This window comes from Thunnus maccoyii, chromosome 14 (genome assembly GCF_910596095.1).
Source record: "Thunnus maccoyii chromosome 14, fThuMac1.1, whole genome shotgun sequence".
Taxonomy (NCBI): Eukaryota; Metazoa; Chordata; class Actinopteri; order Scombriformes; family Scombridae; genus Thunnus; species Thunnus maccoyii.
Window position 1 is genome coordinate 15646031 of NC_056546.1, and position 17603 is coordinate 15663633.

General features: G+C 40.5%; 2 protein-coding genes across 4 annotated transcripts in view; one reads left to right on the plus strand and one right to left on the minus strand.

Moving 5' to 3' along the window:
- lrit1a (leucine-rich repeat, immunoglobulin-like and transmembrane domains 1a) overlaps window positions 1-17603 on the minus strand; it is a 26555-nt gene continuing 8952 nt past the window's right edge. Inside the window, exons 2-6 of one of the 3 annotated variants that reach the window (XM_042432776.1) lie at window positions 9001-9150; window positions 8179-8336; window positions 2636-3096; window positions 1384-1689; window positions 1-1070 (exon numbers count right to left, since the gene is read on the minus strand). In XM_042432776.1, the coding sequence (XP_042288710.1) occupies window positions 4-1070; window positions 1384-1689; window positions 2636-2951 (1689 nt within the window). In that variant the 5' untranslated portion in view covers window positions 2952-3096; window positions 8179-8336; window positions 9001-9150 and the 3' untranslated portion in view covers window positions 1-3. Of the gene's footprint in view, window positions 1071-1383; window positions 1690-2635; window positions 3097-3555; window positions 3682-7104; window positions 7619-8178; window positions 8337-9000; window positions 9151-17603 lie in introns of those variants that run through there. The other 2 variants (XM_042432777.1, XM_042432775.1) reach the window with 2 other exon arrangements.
- Window positions 6197-11805, plus strand: rgra (retinal G protein coupled receptor a). The gene is made up of 7 exons (XM_042432779.1): window positions 6197-7168; window positions 7567-7723; window positions 8192-8313; window positions 9015-9168; window positions 9270-9387; window positions 10690-10803; window positions 11424-11805. Exons 1-7 carry the CDS (start codon window positions 7090-7092, stop codon window positions 11565-11567), a joined length of 888 nt encoding a protein of 295 aa, XP_042288713.1. The 5' UTR covers window positions 6197-7089; the 3' UTR covers window positions 11568-11805.

Genomic DNA, 17603 nt, shown 5'->3' on the forward strand with positions numbered 1-17603 from the left:
ACGTCAGCAGAAGTACTCGTTAGGCTGTCCCTCTATTTTAGCTGTGGCCTCAGAGTCCAGGCTGGAGCGGGCTGACAACAGCCTGTTGGACTCCTCGGGGTTCTGTCTGTTCAAATACTCGCCCTCGAGGCCTTTGGCCTTTGTGCCAGGCGACAGTGTCTCAAAGGTAACATATGAATCTTGGATGTCCTTGGATTTCTTTCCCCAGTATTTCTGAATTCGTCTCTTCAGCGCCCCACAGCACACGATGACAGTGAGCGGGACCGCAATGACACAGGCCACTGTGATCACAATCACGTTAATGAGCCTCTGGGTGCCAGTAGCACTGGCTGCTTCATCAGTGGAAAATATGACACACTGCTCCTTCTTGGGGATCAGCCCCCTCACACACACACAGGCAATGTACTTGGTCCTGGGCACCAGCCCGTCGATGGTTACACGGTTCTGCCCCGCCCCAACATTTATCTTCCTCATGTCCCTCTCTCCAAACACAGCGTACAGCACACTAAATGCTGTCGTGTTCTTGGCCTTAGGGGCTCTCCAGTTCAGATAAATCGTGTTGTCTGTGTCCCCTACCACCTTCACTGAGCGCACCACCCTGTCCGGGTCTTGCTGCAGCGATGAGGTGTTTGCTGCCAGGTTGCTTAGATTCGTCTTCTCCAGATCCAGTAGTGCATCTGGGTTGGAGGAGGTGGCAGGCCCAGTGGTGGCTCTGTCAGCCAGGCTGTAGCTGGCTGGTCCAGGATCAGGACCAGGCCCAGGTGGAAGGCCAGGGTCCAGGGCGGGCGGGGATGAAGGGGCAGAGGTTGGAACCACATATCTGGCCACTAGTTTCTCCTGGTAGGCGGCTTTGCCCATCGGGTTGGGTTTCTTGAGTTTGGCTTTCTTGTCATTGATGGTTTGGTTCCCCTCAGGTTTTGGTGAGTTAGAGACAATGAGAGAAACGACAGCCTCAGCGTCCCCCGCATAGTTGGTGGCCTTGCAGATGTATTTCCCTGAATCACGGAAGGACACAGCTGGGACACTGAGGATGGACCAGGTGATTCCATCCTTGGAGGTTTCCTGCTGGACTGTGTCAGCAGAGATAAGAGAATATGGTTGTTAAACTATGGTTACAAAACAACAAAATGACAAGAGTAGATTAAAATATGATGTGATAACTGAGAAATATCATAAATGTGCAAAGAGACATCAAGCAGGCGATTATACAATGTTACATTGATCATCATCAGTGTTGCATAACTCACTGTTGTGGTCACAGTTGTCAGTCAGACTTACAGCCTTACTATCTCCACTGGTAGCTCTCTGTTTAATTAACAGTACTACAGTGCAGACAAAAGCATCTTATCTCAGACTCTGACATCCAAAGATCTGCTGACTCACCTGTTCCATTCAGGGCCCGTCCATCCGCCCTCCGCCACGTCAGGTCTGGGATGGGGACTCCAATAGTCCCACAGCGGAGCAGCACATTGTTTCCAACAGCGCTCCGGACTCGTGCCACAGCTGTGTGGATACGTGGCAGCTGACAGCGCCGCAGCTCTGCGTCACTGAACAAGACCCCCGACACACTCTCTGGTGCTGAACACCGCAGCCTTGTGTCGATGAACGCCACCGAGAGAGTTGGAGACTTCTGGAACTGGACCAGGTCATAGAGTCGGCAGTCACACACCCAGGGGTTGTCATGGAGACCTGAGTGTGAGGGTACAAGTGAGGCTACAGGAGATAGTGATAGACCAGCCTGCAGATGGCCGGTGTGGATGTTAGGATGTTAATCCTGTAAGAGGATTAACATTTAATTCATAAACTACATCATGACCATGACTATGGCAATGATGGTGATGATGATGATGGTCATGATGATGATGATGATGGTGGTGGTAGTGGTGGTTGTCTAGTGATGTCAGGTTTTGCTGTCATTTTACCCTTTTGTCCTTGACCAAAGAGCCAGCCTTTAGATCTGAAACTGGAACATCTGTCCAGTGTTTCCGAGTAATGAGGATGTGTTAAATGCAGAGGACAAATGAGAGTAAAATGGACTTTGTATTCTTAACACACAAAACGCTATTAAGTGCAAAAACACTGTGTATGAAATTTTTCTACAAACAAACAAAAATAAAAAGCCAACCAGGCTTCTTCCACACTAAATGAAACTATGCACTTGTCTTCGTTTCTAAAGAGTTAATTGGTCCAGGCTGAGCAAAGGCACATATAGAAGCATTGAAGCATAAAGAGAAATGTTTTATTCCAAAATTAGAACTTTTCTATTTGAGAAAAAACAATTTGACTCTCAATTAAGAGCCAATTTGAGTGCAAAGAATTTGAACAATCGGATCACAACAACTTACTATTTAGTCATAAGCTTTTTAGGACATACCCCTGAAAATGTAATTGGTCTTAAAACACTAAATATGTTCAATTGTTTTCCAAAGCACATCCGAGCTACATACATCAACAGATGTGTTGCTTAGCAACGGTTTGGTTCAGCTGCTGCTTTGCGCAAAATCAATTAACACACTTCCCTTTATGCTTGGTGTTTAAAATCGCTCATTAAATTCTAATTTGAGGTAAGCATAAACCACGATCTGTAGGTTTGGATGAATGAAGTCTGGATGTCAGAATGCGCACTGTCCCTTACCAAGTATCATTTTGGAGCTTTCTGGCCCTTGCGCAGGTTTTGCCGCCAGCCAGGTGGACAGCACCTCGGCCGGCAGGGTCAGCAGGCTGTTGCTGGACAGATCCAGGTAGGTGAGGTTCTTGATGTAAGTGGTGGCCTCCGCGGGCAGCGAGGTGAGCTGGTTGTTGTGCAAATCGAGAAGTCTCAGACTGGGCATATCCATGAGAGACTCCCAAGGAAAGGCGGTGAGGGCGTTCCCGTCCAAGCGAAGCTCTTCCAGGTTGAAAAGTCCCCGGAAACTGTCCGGGTTCAAGGCGGACAGCGTGTTGAAAGACATCCACAGGAATTCCAAACTGGAGAGGTAGTTGAAGGCTTCGCTTGGTATCCGCTGGATGGCTGTCTTCTCAATCCGTAGCTTGGACGTGTCAACAGGGAACCCGACAGGCACAAGAGATATCTCGGGATCATTGCAAATGACGCTCCTAAAAAGAAGACAGCATCTATTATTCTTCCCAAATAACGCATTAATGCACATTTTACAAAGGAACGAGTAAAAAAATCACTGAATATTAAAATTTAAATGAGATTAAATCATGTTATAAACTTTAAAGGACACATATGTGGTAAATTCACAGGCAGCAAAAATGCTGTGGCTATTCTAGAAAAAAAACTCATTCCCCAATCCATCCAGACTCCCATAAAACGCATAGACGGGGAGGTTGAAAGTGCCTTTGAGAGATAATCCTGCATTAAATAAAATTGGACTGACATGCACTTCCTGAATTATCTTTTGTACACGTGTTCACCTCTATGCAAACATCTGCCCTCATAGGAGAACAAGACCTGTCCCTCTAAAAAAACGCGTCTGTGCGCACAAATCAGAACACATTATAGTGTGATATATTGATATAAAATCACTTCTATTTGCAAATCCTCCTTACCTGGCCTTTGATCCATCACTCAGGTTGTGGTAAAAACAGCTGCACTGCGACGGGCAGGAGCTCACTGGGGAGACAAGTTGACCTGTGGCCACGTAGAGCCCCAGGAGCAGGACGAGGAACATTTTGGCCCACTTTTACGCATACGCAGCTTGCCTACATGCGCCCAGTTTGCGCCCACAGAAGTCAAACAGACTTGCTTTTTTCTCTCATTTACAGGAATATCATCCGCATGGCTTTGTCCCACCGCTTCGCTGTCCCATAGTGATCAGACTGCTATGAGTCCCGAGATAAAAAGGATAGACAAGGATTAGTGAAAGGACTGGCGTTCTTTTCATTTGGATGCGTATTGCATCCCGGAATCCGATAGGCTGCGCAGAGACGTCCCTATTTATTATCACAGAAAAACACTTCCGAAATGGTCATAATCCACTGTGATGTTTGGATTTTTTTTTCTTTCCCTCAAATGTAGCTTGTTCATTTGAGCCCTGCCGTGACTGTTAATCTGTAAGTGGAAGGCACTATGTTTTGCCACAAGGTGGCCCCTATATCATAGCATGTGGCTCCTACCTTGAGGCCTGCACAGATGTTCACTTAACATTTGACTTGGTCTGTCTCTCTTTTTTTTAGAATATTTTTAATAATATTACCACAAAAACAACTAATAACTCTGCTGTTAGAAAGCAGATACAGAGATTTAAATTCACACAAAATAGCAATAAAATAGCAATATACATATTTAATATTTTATGAGGAAGCAATCATCAATATATATTATGTTCACATAAATTACACATGTAGACTAATATTTTTTTCAGAATACAAAAAACTGTAATAAGGAAATTATGATTAATCAGTTTGAATGAAACACTCACAGCAGCCTTTAGATTTCAGCTGTGTAACCCATTTGGCAAGAATCCCACTCTACTAGGGAAAATACCACCAATTGTAAAGCTTTTGTTTCACAATGTAAGTAAATACTACATGTGTTATTTGGCACCTTTTCCTTGTGTTTCCCCTTGTATTTCATCACAACACAAGTTCAGTGTTACACTTGGCTGGCGCTACAAAGTGTGTCGACTCTGGCCTGAAGAGATGGTGAAATGCAGGTCTTTAATGTGTTTGAGCAACTTGGGACTTTACATCTCCCACAGCAGGTCAGATGTCTGAGTACACAATCAGAAAGAGGTTTATAGATCCATCTATCATTAATAGAGTCAACAGTTATTGCATTTAAAAATATTGAATATATTGTAGTCTCTCTCTTTCCGCCGTATTCCTGTGTGTGTGCTTATTAAATCGTTACTTCATTCATCCTTTTTATCTACTGCTCTTTACCCTCTTGTATTAAAATCCCTTTGAGTCACAAGTCTGTCAGTATGTATGGTTTTAGAACTGTGCAGGTCTGTTCTGAGGCTCTAAACGTGTTGAGCAATCATGTTCCCTCGCATTAAACAACCTAAACATTCCATGTTGCACTGCTAATCTCATTTACTGAAGCCAATAAAGCCTTCCTTTTACTTTGTATGAACCAGAAGGCTAGGCTTTGTTTGAAGTGCAATGTCATTCATAGTGTGCAAAAAGTCTCATGTAAAGATTAAATGGCTTCATGTCATGTATCATACAATATAACTGCTTGGCTAAAAATAAGCAACGGGTGCCAAATTTAATTTAGAGTTTGCTTCACTTCACAGCCTTTTTTTACATCCACTAGCTTATTTTTTGGCCCTATTCAATCTGGGATGTGATAAATTACTTAAAGCCTTCGCTGAATGTCAAAGTGTTGTTATTTTCTAGTGAAAACAATTTTAAGATAGCAATTTTGGACTAAAAAGTCAAGCATATATGACAACTGCACACCAGAGCTCATGTTGGGGTCAACTAAGGACACTGGGATTTGGGATTTTTTCTTCTACAACACTGAGACAACTGCAAGAAATTCAACTTACTGTTACAATGTCTCCATTTTCAATTCTAACATTCATTAGTTTTCTTATTATAGCCACATGACGCTTTTAAATAATACAGCACATTTCATTTTTAACAGGAAGTACAGTAAAGTGCCCTAAAATTAATAAATAATTAAAAAAAAAAAACATTGCTAGATCTTTTGAATGATGATTCAGACTTCCATATGATTTAGCACTTTATACATTTTCACCTATATTTCCCAAGATTCCTGATCTTATAATCCTGAGAGTGAGACAGACTTCAGGCACACAATGTCAGGCTTGTTTCCATGCTGACCCTATGGCACGAAAAGCTGCAGTTGATGTTGCAATTGAAACATGACAAATCCATTGAAGGCTGGGGATGATGGTGGGATTTCATGTTATTTACACATTTTGTTCGGCTGAAGTAGCATTTGAACATCCTGGCTTTAATTGTGGGCCACATTTTTCCCTCATCACACACTAAATTCCAGATTGAATCAAGCCTCTGCCAACACATGTTGTGTCTGCAGTTCCAAAAGTGCAATTTTGTTTTGTCCTGTATCATTTCAGGCAGACACCAGAGTTGGTTTAATCTCTTGAGGTCAGCGTGTCTGTCAAAAGTTTTATTCTGTGCACAAAACAAAAACAGAAGCACGGTCAACAAAACAAATGCTGTTGCGTGGCACTGAAGTTTCACATCCACTCGTCAAAACAGAGTCCTGCCATATGGGACAAAGGATTACAAAGATACAGACCAACATGGATCCTCAGTAGTGTATTTACACTAATCACTTTGTTTCCTTAATCAGTGAATGGGCAGGGTTCCTGTGATTAACTGAAATTCATCACATACTTTTTTTTGTTTTAAACATAAACTGTGCATGAGCTGCAAAGCATTGGTGTGCATATCAAACGCTGGCAATCTGAGAATAATCAACCACTTATTCTTATCTTTTGCCTGCAGATGAGAGCTCAAACCATATGCCTTAACTCTCATTCACAAGCATATTTTAACACTGTAGCCTCTGGATGTAACCTTGAAATCAAACACTCATGCTCAGCTTGCAGCAAAAACACAGAGCTCTAAGAATAAAGGGAATCCTTGTTGCAGTTAATGAATGGGGATCTTTTGATGTTACAGTTGGAGAGTTTTGTTTTCTCACTCAATGTGAGTGCAGTTCTGATTGGCAGGAGGCTGCAGCTTTACAGACACCTGTTGTGTCTCCTTAAAGCGACGCGGTGTTGCGGGCTGCATCAAACGTATCCATCGTCTGACATCAGCAGCGGCTGCATCCTCACCGGGACACACAAGCAAAGACACAAAGGCTTGTTGTGTAACTAATTGAGGGCTTTACTGTTGCGGTGGGCAAATACGCATTAAGGGTTACGGTTTGTGTGGTTATGATCATTAAGACATTCCTGCACGGATTGGGGCGCGAGAGAGAGGGGGGCTTTACATAATAAAGTGCATGCTTTTCACGTGAAATGCCCCTTTAAAAGCTGGCTTCCTTCGGTCACACTGAGGCACAACGTAAACGAGCGGATAGAGAGGAGTGAAAAGTGTGTGACAGCTGCACTTTTGTTGTGTCAAATCGGCTTCAGGATGGTCTCGTCTTACCCTTTACCGGATGGCTTCTCCGAGTTCGATGTGTTCTCCCTGGGATCTTGTCTGCTGGTGGAGGGTGAGTGTTTTCGTTTTGTGCTGGAATTCGGCCAAATACTACGAGGGCTGCATCAGCTGAGTGTAACATTAACCTATGACAGGAGCGGGCGGCCAGCCCGGCCACTGACAGTGTGATATAGTGGGAGGACTTCTATTTAAACTCGCAAATTAACATTCACTTATAATAGCGCGTAAAAGAAAGAAACGACTCTGCTTGTGTGTGGGTGGGTGTGGGTGTGTGTCGATGTTTGCAAAGATGTTTACTCTCATGTTAAAAATATCACGGAGCTGCATGATCATCATCTACAACAACAACAACAATAACAAGCATCGCTATGCTCACTGATTTCCATTCATGGCTGCATTACTGAGCTCATTCATTCACGCTCTTTCGTGTTTATTTCTGCTCCACCAAAGGTCTCTTGGGCTTCTTTCTAAATGCGGTGACAGTCGTCGCCTTCCTTAAAGTGAGAGAGCTGAGGACCCCCAGCAATTTCCTAGTGTTCAGTTTAGCCTTGGCTGACATGGGCATCTCTATGAACGCCACCATCGCTGCTTTCTCCAGCTTCCTGAGGTGAGTGATGTAACCAACCTCCCCACCCCCTATTTCATAATGAAGATCAAGCTCTTGCTATATGTGGCCAAAAGGAAGTATAATGAGCGAATAATACCGCTGTCAATACTGACTACCAGTCCTTGACATGAATAAAAATGGAGCTGTGGAGTCGGTACCACGCTGGAGACTCTTTTCTTATTGTGTAGAGGAGGGGGAGCGGTCAATACACTGCTAAAGCCTATGTCATGATGTGCAGAGGATTTTCAAGCTGTAATCAGGAGATGGGGGATGCTGTCCACAGTGATCATGTGTCCAGGAATTAAATTATATACGTGTATATATATAGTTTTTTTTTATATATGTAGACCCATTGTCTGAAAGAAGTAAATTAATTGATTGTCATAATGGCTCACCCAAAAGGCTACTATTTCTACTCATTCTATTTAAATGAATAAACTAATTTACAAACATACCATCTGTCTCCAGGTATTGGCCTTATGGCTCTGACGGATGCCAGACTCACGGTTTCCAGGGTTTCATGACGGCTCTCGCCAGCATCCACTTCATAGCCGCTATCGCCTGGGACAGATACCACCAGTACTGCACCAGTAAGTCACACTTGCTTCCATCCCTGCCCAGCAGGAAATGAATGAGACAAAAAAATAAAAAAACAAAAAACAGATGCATTCCACTTTCCCTCCCCCGTGTAACACATGCTCATTCAGTCACTCACACACTCATGACAGCCACACACACTGAGAAGGTTTTTCTTCTTTGTCAACAGCCGTAAGAGGCCAGCTGGTCAACAAGTGGCCTGTTGTCTTTGTCTTTGCAACAGACTGTTCTTATCACCATGTTCGAATAATAACAGACAGAGTGTACTATTAATATAAAAAACTGAGCAGTAGTTATAGGCAGATAAGAAAATTGTGTTTAAATTGCTACCTGGGAGACTTCAGTGTTAATAGAAAACCTTTGTCTTACGGTACCATGACACCAAGAAGGAAAGTAAGACCTGCTGCTATTTTTAGCCATCATTAATAGCAGGATACAAGAGAAGGAGGAACTGACTCAACACCTGAATTGCAGTTCTCACACCTTTCACTGTGGTTATAAGACAGCTAGTTACTCCGGTGTTAAAACAAACAGCTCTACCTGCATGATTTCATATTGGTCTTGCTATCATTAAAAAGTAGTGCTTTAACAGTACTTTACTAGATTGAGAATAAGCATGTAGTTTAGCATGGATTCATATTGTTGGAGGTGTTAAAGACAATGGTAATAAATGTTTTGACCTTGTTCTCGTCAGGGACAAAGCTGCAGTGGAGCAGCGCCATCACTCTGGCTATATTTATCTGGCTCTTCACCGCCTTCTGGTCCGCCATGCCTCTCATTGGCTGGGGAGAGTACGACTACGAGCCCCTCAGAACCTGCTGCACTCTGGACTACAGCAAGGGAGACAGGTATTGAACACACTCTTCACAATGTTATCAAGACAAACATAGACGTCTTTGTATCCTCTATTGCCTAATGCCTTTTGCTCATTTCTTTCCCCCTCCCGCAGAAACTATGTGTCCTACTTGATCCCCATGAGCATCTTCAACATGGCCATCCAGGTGTTTGTTGTCATGTCCTCCTACCAGTCCATTGCACAGAAATTTAAGAAGACTGGAAACCCCAGGGTAAGTAAACAATGAAATCCAACAGCTCTAACAACATACAGAAGGGTTAGAAGTGGTTCGCCTTCAGCAATTTTATGTTTTTCATGCTTCAGTTGCTCCAAAACCAAATTTAATGACATGCTTGACAAAGGTGAAAATAGAAATCATTCTGAAATACAAGAAACTGGCAGTCATAACTAACAGAAGAGTTACGCTTTATGCACAAATTCTTACAACATTAGGATTATTCCTGCTTTGAAGTCACCTATTGGGAGGAATCAGAGGAATTCTCCATATATTGACATCTATTTAATCTCTTCCTGGCTCAAGCACAAATTCCTGGTGTGGTCTGTATTCAGAGTAACAAAATGGGGTGTGTGAATAGGGAGGTTGCTCACTGTGACAGATATAGGTCATTGCTACAGGGGGAAGACCGAGTGCTTTATTCAGGAATGCGGACAGTAACTGGTGCGCTGTGAAAAGAGTAATGTATTTCCAAAGAGCAAGTTCAGTAGTGGAGTTCCTCAGGGGTTGAACCAGGTTGCATTACTTTAAGTTGCATAAACCTATTACTCACAGTCATCTGAGTTGGCTGCAGACGCTTTCATTGCAAGCACAAAAGGCTGCAGATACACCAAGCCTTCCACCAGAACAATGCAATTATGTAACCATGAAAAAGCTTATAGTCACACACCACCCAATATGTGAAGCACATGATATGTACGCTGTAAAACTGGGAGGAATAACATTGTCCAGATGTGTCCCATGGCCAAGAAGTAGTGAGATGTTGTCTCTGATGTAGCTTTATGAAAACCCTCAAATGCCTCTGTAACTAATTTGTCCAACCCACAGAACTTTTTTTCTTTTTGAAGTCTAGAGGGAATCCAAAGATCCCAAATATGTCAGGCTGAATTTTGGAGAAATGTGTATAAAATGATGCACGAGATATCTGCAATATTTCCATTTGACAGAATGGTGCAGCTATAAAAAACTAAAAGGGAAAACTGGATTTTAAGGGGTTAACTCAACACTCAGAATAATGCCTGCTTTGGCCTGTGGATTACAGCAACCTGCCTCTTAACTCTCTAGCTGGTTCTGTTGTCTAAGTGAGCATGAATGATCTGAACACAGATACTGTTTTTCTCCCAGACATTATCCCAGCCGTGTGACTTGCCCCCAAGTAAAAATCCTCATGACACAAGGCATATTTGTCTCCTCCACTCCTTATGGTTGATCGGTAACTAATCATTCTTGTTCTGATCCTCTCTCTCTCTCTCTCTCTCTCTCTCTCTCTCTCTCCTTTCTACATTTATCCCTCTGTAGTTTAACCCCAACACTCCTCTAAAGACTATGCTGTTCTGCTGGGGTCCCTACGGTGTCCTGGCTTTCTACGCCGCTGTGGAGAATGCCAACCTGGTCTCCCCTAAGCTCAGGATGGTAAGGAACACCACATGCACACAAATACCCTCCAACTCAGACATATTAATGAATATATTTTAAAATGAAACTCATATAAGCTGCTCACACACTGGATATACACACATATAGAGTAAAATGTTAAATCTTTGTCCTTATCCATAAGTCCTTAAGCTACGTTGGTTATGTAATTTTTGTTTATGTTTGTTTGTATTGCCTCAAGTTGCAATATTTTATTTTTCTTAAAAGGATGCAAAGACTTGAATAAGGAGCTTGAAAAAATAAAATGTTCATTAAAGCGCAAAAATGTGTAGAATTTGAAGATTTCTGACTTTGGCGCCCCCTGTGGTGGAATCAAAACAGACATGCAGAGCCAACTAATAATAAAATAAATGGGCAAAAAACAACACATACAGTAGACCACACCAGTTTGCACCAGGATTGTCTCATTTTTCTACAAACAAACACCATCAGAATCATCTGAATTCTGATATAATCATATAAGAATTCTACACATAGTGGCTTTAATTAACAGTTCTGCTTGATAACTGTATTTTGGTGCATTTTCATAAGAATCTGTAGTGCTTCTTGAGGTCTTTTGAGCACCAACAACCTTTTTATACTTGCACCTGTCTCTGCAGATCGCTCCTATCCTGGCTAAGACCTCTCCCACCTTTAACGTCTTCCTGTACGCTTTGGGAAATGAGAACTACAGAGGAGGCATCTGGCAGTTCCTCACCGGGGAAAAGATTGATGTGCCTCAAATTGAGAACAAGTCCAAATAAACTAAGCATGCAATAATTGTACACACTTTCTGTCCTGGTGGTTTCTCACAGGTACCTAGATGTTTCTGTTTGTGAGTGAGTGTACGTGCATGTGTTGTGTCTTGAACAGTAGTAGTCATTGTCCCTCGTACTGGATTTGTTGTCCATTGTTTCTGCAGTTGTATTTCATAATGGATTTTATGAACAAAAATTGAATTGGCGTATTGTAAAAAAAAAAAAAAAAAAAAAAAAAAGTAAATTGAAAATGTCCAAACAGTTACTCTTGAGAGGGACTACTGGTGCTACTGTACTGTAAATGCAGCAAAACTTTGGATTTGGCTACTTCTGTAACAAACATGTGATTTATCTGGTGTTCTAAGTTCAGTGTGAAATCTAATGTGATTTCTGTTATTTAGTAGGGATGACTTTCATTTTGAGTTCATCATAAGAAACTCTTACTGTAAACAGACATAATCCATGTCATCGAAATATTCAGTTATTTCCAAGATTGACTTAAAATACAAGCAGTCCTACAAAGAAAGTAATGTATGGACCTTAAACCCAAATTATGTAGCGAATATTGGCGTTTAATCTTTTAAATTGTTTACCTCAAACATTCATGTAGCTTTACTTTTCTTTTAGCAGAAGCATGATATAAATAACTGGTCCACTTGCCAACACCTCTGTTGCCAAAAGGCAATCATCTGAGCCCTGTCAATCATCCTTTAGTATCTCTTGGGTGCAAAATGTCCCTTTCAGTCATTCAAGTCATTTTTCTCCTCAAAAACTGCCTTTCTCCATCCTCTGGTCAAAGAGGGGATGCCTTAAAAGATATTAATGCAGCTAAAAAAATCATATTTATGAAGTTTGTACCCTCTCTGGGGACATGACATAACAGGAAGGCATCCTTCTTTGTTTACTGCCCCTGTCTGAAAGTGTGTGCATGCCACTGATGTCTCGTCACGCTCTGTGAGGTCAGAAGTGATCTCTGTATCCAGAGTAGAACAGCACTAATCCTCAAAACAAGAGGACCATTCTTCAATACACAGCCCCCACGACAACTTAGAGATTAGTCCGTGGCTGTAGATTAACTGGACGTGCTTCTCGTCTCCAGATTTGCATATAGAATAAAGGCAACACTCTCTGCAGTATATAAATAGAATCCAAATCAGAGAAGCAGGAATTGATTATTGGTATTCGTTTAATAGAATTTATAAATGATTTCTGGTTTAGTAGGCTTTGAAATTGAAGTAGCCATGGCTGCTACGTAATGTCTTCATGATTGAAACTATTTAATTTACCTATTTGACTGTTGCAATCATGAAATAATATGAATATTACTTTTCCTGTTATGTATAATTTTGTTTCCTCACATACTTTACGGTAGAAACAGGGTATTGCTTTGACATTTCGCAATTATTTTTTTGAAATGTATTGTCTGACCACAAGGTTAAGCAATACACAATAACAAACTGGTTATCATATAATCAATATTCTTACAGTAGGTTTCAAAAACCAAGTAATCCACTGTTGTGGCATTGTTTTAATATAGCATATGATTTAGTATAATACAGGATAACAAGGTATGTTGTTGACATAAAAGAAACATACAACAAGCCTGACTTGAGCAGAGTGTGTTTCTAAATTGAATAACATCATTACAAGAGCCGCTGATCCAAAAAGGGGATATTTTTAACATGTCCCATTTCTATAAATGTCGCATGCATATGGCTTGTGACATCATGATGAAAATCCTCAACAGCACAAACAGGCCCATTCACACCCAAACTCTCCCATGTAATTGGACAAATAGCTTAAGTGTGCAATTCTTTGAACATTATAAAGATTAGCTAGTAGTTGACTGAACATCTGGAGCCCAGGTGACAATTAGCATTGATCCCTAAGAATCTTGTAAACTCTACAAACTTGTATTTCCATCTTATTTGTCATGGTTTGAAAAAATGTATTGTCTGTCCATTTGCTGTTTATAATTCAAAGAATGTGATCCTCCACAGAGAGATTAAACTGAAATATTAACAACTTGCAAAGATCCAGCAATTCTTGTTTAATTAATAAATGATTGAAATGGTATAAATTCTTTGTCTTTTTTGCATTATTCATAATCAAAAAAGCAGTGGGGTGCTCATCTAATGCATGCTACGCAACTACTATTAATAACTAAGATTTAACATATCCACAGTGCTGATGACATTTCAAATGACACTGATGAGTGTCAGCGCAATCACAGTGAAGTAGACATTCAACAAGCATGATGAAGATAACACCCAGAGGTTGCAACGTACAGTAGAAGCTCCCAGTTGGTGTTTCTAAGCAGATTAATTGACAGCAGCCTGTCAGTGAAGCAGGCTGTTGCATAATTATGTGGTAATGACACATGTGCAGCGGGCAAACCCGGCCCCTGTAGCATCATTTACTCCAGCTAATTCAATCATCTGCCTGAAAACACTATGGATTACACTTTTCTGATGTCAAAGAAATTAATTTGAATTAAGGATGAAATTTTGCCACATGAATCAGTCCTGTACAGATTATTTTAATTATATTTGGTATAAAACGTCCACCAGAACCTTCATGACATGAACATCAAAGTCCCCAGATACTGATGGACATATGGAGCTGTCATCTGGCGGGAAGAGTTACTTTGACCCCACTTCCTAAACCGCTGTAGGCAAACATGATCATCTGTCAACACGAATGGATTTTTAGAGTTTCAAAGAATATTATGCAATAAATAAATAGAAAAATAAACTTCACATTGAAGTAAAAAAGTAATAAACCCATCTAGATCTAGTCAGTTGGACTTTTTTCCTTTAACTTAGAAAACAAACATCTCTTGGCCTCTGTGAACTAGTAAATAATGTTTGTACAGAGTATCAGTTCACACACAAAATTTTGTATAATAACAGGGATTCCTTGTTCACCCAATGGAGGTATATATAATATGTTAAAATTTCTCCCTCATGTTAAACGTGCAATAGTATCTAATAATAATTTATCACCACAATTGATATTCACAGATAAATTGCTTAAACCACATTCGCCAGAGACTTGCGTCAAATCACCGGTGGATTATGTTATACTTTGAATCCAAATGTCTGGCAGACCGTAGTTTGCCTTTTTCCCCCCATCGGCTTTCCCTCCCTTACAATCAAACATATTCAGGTACTTAGAGTTCACTGAGGATTATGTCTGGTCAACCAATGAAGTTTTCATATGGGCCTTTTGAGAGGATTACACAGCAGCATGACCATGAGTGCAGGAGAGAGAGAGAGAGATAGAGAGAGAGAGAGAGAGAGAGAGAATCAAACGGAGTGAGGACTCTTCCAGAAATAAATAATATAGGGGATGCTGAGGATGATTGTAAAACAACATAGAACTGGTTTAACTGTCAATCCTACCAATCAACAACAAGCTAAAGATCATGTGATCAATTGTATTGATGTGCCTTGCAGTAGCAACGTCACAGTAACAATTTCCAATTGTGGATTAGAAGAATCAGCTGACTGTAGGTAAATAACATGCGGTTTATTCATGTTAAACTATGCTTCATTAACTAGCTGTTGAATACGTGCTAGAATTGGAAGAATATAAAAAATGATTATAATCACATGGTACCACTTTCTAAAAAGGCATCCTTTATAAAAGATGTATAAATTGTAACTAACTTTACTGTACTAATGCTTTATAGATCAGTTATACGCCAATAACATAATAACAACAACTGGCTAAAAACATTATTAAATGATTTATAAACCATAAAGTCATTAGTTATAAACCCTTGTAAAAGGTGCATTATTAGTCAAGAATAGAGGTTAGGTTGTAGCATTTTTCTCTCTCTTTTATTTAACTTAGTTAAGTAAGTCATATAGGTGGCAAACATATACAACATTTATGCCAGACTCAACTCAAAGAGGCAAAAACTTAACAGTTCCCCCAGTCAGCCTTATTCTTAATCCTTCCTGTGCAAAGAATTAAGTAGCTGTTCAGTGAGGAGTGGAGAGAATAGAGTCTTCCCTCCAACGTGTAGCGCATAATTTTGCCAAATCAACACCAATCAAACTGGATCACAGTGTTTAGTAGAATCAGACGGACAACACCTCGTGATTGACCTTACATCCAGCCAGGCGCGCAAAAAAAAAAAAAACGAGGTGAAATGTCGGTCTGCTGCCTCAGGTCAACCACACTTTGCTTTACTCTGTTAGTGATCTTAGCTGTCAGATGTGAAGCCGATTATATAACCCCGACCCCATAAAACTGCATATACACACACACACACACATACACACGCACACCAACACACACCCTCTTGTTGAGCAGCCACAGGACAATCAATGGTAATACTGAACACAGCTGCTCTTCCAATCAATTCATTGAACTTGAGAAATCACGCCATTTGAATGCAGCAGGATTTACATGAAACAAAATGGAGATGTAACAACATTGTATACACATCTTTACACAACAAATATACACCTAACAAGTTACATATTAGGGGAAAAAACATATTATTTGTTTAGAAGAAACAGTATTTTTACAGGATTAGTGTTTCAGTGTAATCTGGATTAAAGTAGGGCTGTGCGTCACTGCTCTTTAGAAATCGCTGTTTTAATTCAATAAACCGCTCACTTTGACCAGTATACGGTGGACAATATTGTGACCAGTTCACACTTTTCACACCCTGACTTACACACAAGAGCACACAGAGAATACAACAGGTTGTAGAGAAATATACAACACTCTGCTGAGCAGCGAATGTCACAAAGATTACTGTTACAGTCATGATGCTAAGATCATTTCATGGCATCAGAGATGGTGCTGATGGTGCTTTTGAGTCTTCAGAAACGCATGTAGAACACTTCACACTATTTCCTTTCATTTACCAAACTTAACTGCATGATGAGGTGCCATTTTCCTACCTGTTGCCGATTCACTGAGACTAAAGGTCAAGTAAGTTTATTTAAAGAACACATTTAAAAAGAACAAACGCTGACCAAAGGTGACAAACTTTATCTGTGTTCATGCAGGGGCGGTATGTTTACATGCAATTCTCCTCTTTTGTCAATATGAAACTCCGCAGTCAGCATTAACAGCAGCTGCACTATGCTTTGATTAAATGAATGGATTTCACACATGGGGATGTTGTTGCTTTTAATCCATTCAGCTACATGGATTATGCTATCAATCAACTTTTCTTGCTTTTTCAAATGCAGAATACGTGCAGCACCAAGTAAAGGATGTATATTTAATATTGCATCGCTTTCCATTTCCATCTGTGATCAGTACACTCTCCTCTCTCTGACTGCATTTACTCAAGCACTTTTGCGTTTATCTGATGGCTGTAGCTACTTGTTTCTTTCCTATTTCAGATTACAGTAAGAAGAGGTAAACTTGCAAACACAGTATTACTACTGCCGAGACCTAATTTTGGATGTCCAATGTGAAACTCACAACAGAAAGGTGGCTTCACAGTCTGTGAATGAAAAATAGTAGATTTTCCTACATCCAACTCAACTTTTAAGGACGTCTCACAAAAAAAACCTTCTCCCATCTTCTTTCCTTGATTTCCTTCTTCCTTCCTTTTTCTCCTTCTTTCCATATTCCACTCTTTTATTCAATTAATCCTTCCTTCTTTTCTTCCTTTCTCTGTTTGATTTTAAAGCATAAAATATTCCCCAAAGTTAACCATAACTTTGCTCTATCTCACAATAAGTACTTTTTTACAATTTCCTTTCCTTCTTTCTTTATTTCCCTTTTCCCCTCCCTCCTTCTATCCTTTCTTTCTTTTCTTCCTTCCTCTTTTCAGTTGTTCTAAAAGCATGAAAATCCCCAAAACTGGAGATACAAGAAAACCTAAAAACACTACTTCTGTTTAGTGTGTTGTGTTAGTTTGCACTGCTAACTTTTGTTGATCCTTACCTCAGTAATATTTGAACTTTTATCTTTACTTGTGTTATTCCACTGTGGCAGTGATACATTTCTTTAATAAAAGGATTTCAGCAGGTCTCCCACCACTATCTGCTACAGCTGGAATCATGT